This window comes from Merops nubicus, unplaced genomic scaffold (genome assembly GCF_000691845.1).
Source record: "Merops nubicus isolate BGI_N331 unplaced genomic scaffold, ASM69184v1 scaffold16298, whole genome shotgun sequence".
Taxonomy (NCBI): Eukaryota; Metazoa; Chordata; class Aves; order Coraciiformes; family Meropidae; genus Merops; species Merops nubicus.
This window is the reverse complement of record NW_008625259.1, coordinates 63,682-70,889: the sequence shown is the minus strand read 5'-3', so window position 1 is coordinate 70,889 and position 7,208 is coordinate 63,682. Positions and strand designations below refer to the sequence as shown.

At 37.4% G+C, this 7,208-nt stretch overlaps 1 protein-coding gene across 1 annotated transcript in view; it reads left to right on the top strand.

The window, feature by feature from the left end:
* Positions 1-261: 261 nt before the first annotated feature.
* RICTOR (RPTOR independent companion of MTOR, complex 2) overlaps positions 262-7,208 on the top strand; it is a 67,926-nt gene continuing 60,979 nt past the window's right edge. The window contains exon 1 of the mRNA XM_008945624.1: positions 262-351. Within this exon, the coding sequence (XP_008943872.1) occupies positions 268-351 (84 nt within the window). The 5' untranslated portion in view covers positions 262-267. The remainder of the gene's footprint in view (positions 352-7,208) is intronic.

The following is a 7,208-nucleotide window of genomic DNA, read 5'->3' as shown; positions in this document are numbered from 1 at the left end:
GATACTGGTTAAAATCCACTTTTAAAAAAGGAATCTCTCTTCTGTATGGACTTCAGCAGTTATTCTAGAGAACTTGAATATACCTGATTTAGGTTCTAAGCGTAAATGAAATTGATTCTTCCTGAGGCAAAAATGATCTGCATCCGTAATTAAGACCAGGAGAGTACCCGTTGCACTTAGGAAACTGCACGTTTAGATATTTTGATACTACTTTTTTAAACTATGTCTGCTAATAACCTGTTTTCTTTTGCAGAACCCTGTGATAATATGAGAGAGATTCTCCAAAATGTGGCCAAATTACAAGGCGTTTCAAATATGAGAAAACTAGGTCACTTGAATAATTTTACTAAGGTAAGAACTCAAGTGGTGTCATAGAACAAGGCAAAAATTACACAGGCAAAATAGTTTTGTATCTATATGAGTTGTTGTCTGGGAGATTAATTAAATAGCTTCATATCATGGAACAGTACTTGAAGTCTACATAGTACAGGAGAGGAAAGTGGCAAATAAGGACAAGCAGATATGTAAATACAGGATTATGCTGAAATTTGTCTCCATGTACTACTAGCTGAATTTTTGTAGTATTTTATTGCTTATAAGCCTGAACTACCTCCAAATTAATGAATTAAGTTGCACAAATAGCTGAAGGTTGGTTTGTGCTCCACAAAATTCCATCAGAAATGTGAAATGCCAGACTGGATGTAAACTGACAAGGTATGGTGAAGCAGAGAACTGCATCAGTAATTATTATCCGCCGTGATGTGGACGCTTATACAAGAGCAACCATCAACTTTCAGTGCAATTTTCACAGTGAAAAAGAATTCTAAATTTTCAAAGGGGCAGTTTCTAGAAATGGTCTGTACTGCTAATTTTTGAGGTGCTTTTTCCAAATCCATGCTTCCAGGTCAGGGGAGTATGATGGATAGTTGCCTTAAAGTATGACAGATGTTGGAAGCTATCATTGCGAGCTGATAGGAGGCAGGAGTGAAAAACTTGATGCAGAATGAGAGTGTAGGCTGAAGAAAGAGGCCATGAAAGGCCTTTAGAAGGAAAGTAAGTACCCTGTTTGGGGTACCCAGGAGGAGGCAGGGGGTGGGGGGCAACCGGAAGATGACTGATGGAAGGTGAGCAGGGATTTAGGAAAGGGGTGTTTGTTGTAGCATACCAGATGGTTGTGGTTGGACCAGCATTCCCATTGTTAAGGCAGGACTGCACATTGCATTCAATGACCTTCAGTGTGAGTCTTACCTGAATACTCGGAAGGAGCTGGTGAGTTGTACACCTTTCTGATCAAGTGCCATAGATAAGGCAGCATGTCTGAAGATGAAATTCAAGTTTCTGTGACAGAGAATGAACCTGCAATGAGCAGCAGCCAAGAAGCAAGGTAGTAGTGGAGAATTTTATAGGTAAAATAAGGTTTAAATTACTGTAGGTGGACGAATCATTGAGTAAGATAACAAGGGGGCTACTTGGCAGTTTTGAGACAATCTCAAGTGAAAGAACAAATGCTCAAAAGCACGTTTGAGTGACAATACGAGAAGGACAAATGTGGGTGATAATATTTGAGGTAGGCATGCCTCTTGGCTGTTGAAAGCACCCCTTGTAAGATTGAACAGCACTTCAGCATTGGTGTGTGAGATTCAGTCAGCAAGGGGGTGAGTACTGAGAACAAAACCCCAGTAACGAATAAATTTACCTTCTAGTGCATTAGTAACAAATATGTAAATTCTCAGTTTTCTGAGTTGGTTCAAAGTACGTGTAGGTGCATAACATTCACTGAGGAGCTGAACTCACCCATACTGAAATTTTGGGTCATTGCCTTATTGTCTGTAATTCTGTCAAGACATCTACCATAGAAAAAATGCTGCTGCTTCTACTCAGATTGCAGACTTGCAAGAAAGCCCTTTTGTCTGCTAGAAAAGACTGATGCTTAGCTGTGTTTGTTTCTTGTGCTAATCTGGAAAATTTTCAATGTGAGTGCTTCCAAATTCTCTGGTTGCCTTAAAATTAGAGACCTGGATTAGGTTTGCAGATGCATGATTTCTAGTGAAAAGTCAGTATTTGAAACTCTGGATCTTAGAGCAGTGTTGTTACTACTGAAAATGAGATGGAGTTTACCACTTCCTAAATGTGGTAAATTCAGAAATATGTGTACGATAACTACAGGATGAACCAAAAATTGTTTTTAGAATACAGTTGTGGAAAATTGAATAATTCCATAATTGAATATTTGAAGAATTTGTCCTTTAGACTTAACCTGGTGTTAAAAATGGAAAATACTTGCAAAAACACAAGGAAGGTTTTCATAAATTCGATGTAAGACTGGGAAGAAGCTATGAATTTGTGAAAAGCAACTTGCTAAAATTAAATACTACTTCTGAGAACAGAAACTGTAGTTCATAACATGTTTTTTATCCTGAATCAGAGTGTCCCTGTATAAGAGAATCATCCTACTCCATTTAATATTGGGCACTTGTTCTTACAGTCATCCCACTGGAAATACTCTTCATAAATATATAACTTGTACATTTGATTTTGAAAACTTCCTGGTTTTGTTTGAACTGTAAATGCAGCTATGGAAATAGAATAAAAGTTGCAAATTGTATTGTATAGTCTGCCTTGTGGTTGGAACAGTTCTGTGTTTTTTCATTCCAGTGGTTAAGAGTGAAAGCCTGGAGCTTGGAGGAGTTGGTTTTATTTCCTTTTTGCAGTCTGGTCTTCTACCATGAATTGATACAGTCTCAGTTGCCCCTGTGAAGACAGATGTGCTGAGAGCTGAGGATATTTGTGTCCTGTCTTGAACTGTATAGAAGATTAATGTGATAAATTCTTATATTTTACGGCTCATTTTTTTTAAAGGCCACTAGTTATGTAGGGTATTTGTCCAATGGACAGGAAAAGGACCTTTGAAATTCTTTTTTAGTGTATTTCTGATAAAATAATACAGAAAATCTAAAATGTAAAATTTAACTCTCCTGCTACGAATATTATTGTACTTAAAATGTCAGCACCAGTCTAAGCAGTTGCTCCCCACTCTCAGGTTTTTCCTTTAAAGACTGGGCAAATCTGGGATTTGGAAGAAATACTGTTGCACTCTTCTGTTTAGCAGAAGCAAAATATTTGTATTTGTGTGGCCACAAGTAATGTAACTTGATATGGATTTTGCTTACAGAGATCATGGTAGACATTGAAGTTTGTATTCGTTTCAAGATACTTGAGGTATGTTAGGTGCAGGTTTCTTTCCTTGAAAGATGACTAGATTTTTTAAGGTGGAATTTGTTCCCCCTACCTCCGCTTATTTAAGAAAGAAAGTAATCAGCCCTTAAATTATTTATTTTATTTTTTTTAAATTAGTGCTGAACTGGACTCGAGGAAGACTCCAAAACTTCTCGATTTTGCAGAAGTTAAATACTTCTAAGTAAAATTTATTAGAATGGTGATCAGCACGCAATGCTGATGTTTATCTAAAGAATGATACCATAAGGCAGGTATTCTGTATGAAGCTTGCATGCCTAAGATTTAACTCCCTTTTCGTTTACCTTTCCCTTCAAGAGAAGTGTTTAGAGATGTTCAGGTCCCCACAGCATCCATACTTACTGCGCAAAGTAGGCTGTATACATAATATTTTACAAAAACTTGGATTTCATTCATCAGCTTTTAGCTGGTACTGCTTCTTAGTAAAAAAACTCAATGTTAGTATTCTTGGCTTTTTGGCTGCAGAACATGTGTTGTTCTTGCCCAACAGGCGCTGTAAGTTGTCTGCTCCAGGAAATTACCATTCCCATGCTGGTGACACTGAGGCTGTGGAAGGATGTGTTTAGTCCTGAATTGTAGACATTAGAAATTTTTCTTCTCGTCAGCTACTCATCACCTAATAAGTGAAGCTGCAGTTTTGTGCTCAAAGACATTTATGAAGTACAGCCTAATCTCCATGAGACAAAAGTGATCTTGCTGCTTTCAAACCCCTTGTGTCACTATTTAAGTTAACCTGAATTTTGACTTGAAAATAGTTTGAAGACTTGACTTCTAGTAAACTCTCAGTGACAGTTTCAGTCATCAGAGCAGTTCACAAGCTTGGTATGTGCCTTTGGCTTCACTGAGCTGACTAGGATTACCCATCTTTCATTATATGGCCAGCTACATAAGGCAAGCACATTGAAGTTTCCCAGCTTCTGCTGATTAATATCAAAACATCATTGTTACTTCCTTGGGGTTTTCCCCGCCCCCATGAGAAGTAAGTGATAAATGACTGAAAACCAGAAGGACAGCACAATTGCTTTAGCTAGTGGAAACTACCTTTTGGATTTGAAGTGTTTATTGAGAATCCATTATTATAGAAGGTTTATGCCACTGTTAGCTTCTGAGAGATCCTTTATACCTATTTAAAAATAAAAGCATACTTAGATAATGAGCAGGCAAAAAAATCCACAGGTCTATTTTTTCATTCATTCAGAAAGGTGCTTCTTTAAAAACAAAATGAAACTTAATTTGGTTTAGATTGAATTTAGCAATTGAGCTATATTTTCAATCTGCTCAAAGCTAATTCTGTCATTATTTAATGAGGGTCTACTATTTTGCTGTATATATGTTAGCTTTTGACCATGCTGCTGTATTTCAGTGTGATATTGATGCATTGATTTGGAAGCTGTAGAAACTTTCACGGATTCCATCTCTAATTCATAGTCTGTATTTAGAGTCTCAGCTGTCCTTTGCAAAGCCCAAATGTCTTTGTATGTAGTATTGACTGTAATGTTCATCCATGTACCTAAACCACTATGGGCAAAACTTGAAATCTCATGGTGAAGTATGCAGATAGGAACAATGACATCCTCTGGGAGCCATTTGACTGGAGAGCTAATGGGTCTAAATCCAGAATCTGCAATTTCAGCAGAGGCTTCTTTTGAGACTAGGATGTACTAAGTAGTGTCTTCAGATATTACCAGTGAAGGTTCAAACTGTATTTCCAGAATTACTGAATAATAATTACATTTTGGACAAACAGCATAATATCATACTTTTACTTAGTAATTGCTGTGACTATTCTGTTAAATATAAATTTGAATGGTCTCAGTGTGCACTCGTGTATGCTGTTGACCTCCTGTGGTTTTGTAGTTTTGAGCTACTGTTTCCAAGGCATGTTGATGTGTTACTCATATTTCTATGACTCATCCAAATAGCATGAAAAACTCATAGCTGACAGTAAACATGAAAAAAAAAACCCTTCACTGTAAATTAGTCACTCACTGGCCTAGCATAAATACCATTCTGTCCTGATCCTAAATCATACCCTCAAAGAGTCTGTGCTACTGCCATTCATTGACTATTATATAAAAAAAAAAAAAAATTTGAATTTGAGTTGACTTACTGGAAGTTTTAACAAACAGAGAATACTCTGTGTGTTTGTGGGTGTATATATATTGGAAGGATGTGTATATAGAATCATAGAATATTTGGGTTGGAATGGACCTGTAAAGGTCATCTAGTCCAACCCCCCCACCGTAAGCAGGGACATCTCCAACTAGATCAAGCTACTCAGAGCCTCATCCAGCCTGATCATGAATGTCTCCAGGGATGGGGCCTCTACCACCTGTCTGGGCAACCTATTCCGGTGATCTGTCACCCTTATATTGAAGAACTTTTTCCTAATGGCTAACCTAGATCTCTGCCCTTCTCCAGCTTAAAGCCATTCTCCATCGTCCTGTCACTGCAAACCCTTGTGAATAGTCCCTCCCCTGCTTTCCTGTAGGCCCATCTCAGGTACTGTAAGGTTTCCCCGGAGCCTCCTCTTCTCCAGGCTGAAAATGTATACGTTCTCTGCATAAGACACACACACACACACATATATTATATATATAACGTACATATTTGCAGAACCCCAAGCTTTTGCATGGTATGATAAAGTGTTGCCATTTTAGTGAAACATAGCAGTGTACAGCCAGAAGCAGATTGTAGTGTTCTGGTGCTGCTTGCCTACAAACATGTACTACAATGACACGCACGTTAATTGCCAAACGTTACACTCAGACATATGACAGTTACTTGGCTTTGTCAGGACCTCAACCATCTACAAAAATGACTGCAGTGGGGCAAGAGCCATTGGCCTGCTTATTGTCATTTGAAGGTGAAGGAAGAAGAAAATGGCAAAGTCATCCCTATAATGTACCTAAGACAAGATATTTACAGCAGAGGAAATACACTAACCATTGAGACCAGCTAAACAGCATTTTTTTTTAATAACCGCTTCCATGACTTACCCCATCCCCCCTTTAAACTTACATATTAATCCAACCTTACTTCCCCCCTGTCCCCAGGATAAATAAACCAAATGGCTCAGTCTTCATGGGTGTATTTTCTAGATGCCTTGTAAATTTTTTTTTTTCTCCTTTTCCCAGTTTGTCTGCTCTTCATTTTTTTCCTCATGTAGTTTTGAGAGCAGACTGAAGTGGAAGAAAAGGTCTCTTAATCTCAAACATAATGTGCTTCTATTAGTATTTCCAAATATAAAGTTTCCTTTTTTTTTTTTTTTTCTTTCCTGAAGTGACACCATGTTAGCTCATTTAGTTTATAGCTTCCTGTAACTTAAAAGTCTTGCTTTCCTTTTGAAATTTGTTCTTGTATTTAACATTCTGAATGTTTTCTGGAACTTTTGTATTTCTCTGCTGGAGTTTTTGTGCCTATTAATATGTGGTACCCTGAAGGATATGTTGCACTATTCCTTTTATTTAATTGAAATTGCTTCTGGAGTTTGGGCAGTCCTTTCAAATCACAGAAACATTTTGAATTCTGATCTTGTTCTCTTGTCTTTTAAATTCTTTTCTATCTGGAGATCCTGTAAGCATGCTACTGTGTGTAAATAGCAAAGAAAGTAATATGTAAGTAGTGGTGGCGTATTGGAATGGGAGTAAACTATTAGGTAAAGTAGCTAATCTTGTATTTATTTTTTTAGCAAATTCTACCTGTGCATTTTCTGAGAAATATTTCACATGTATGCACTGACACTATCAAATACTTTCATAATAATGATCACATTCAGAAATTTGTATCCACACAGCAGATAAACTTGGTTAAAGTTACAACAGTCGTCAGGTTATTTGACTATGCTTGAGTTTCAAGGTAAGTTTTAAGATTCTTTCTGTATCAGTGAGGGTGGGGGCAGTGGGAGCACATACTTAAAGGAAGACAGTCAATATTGAGTAGCTAATAACTAC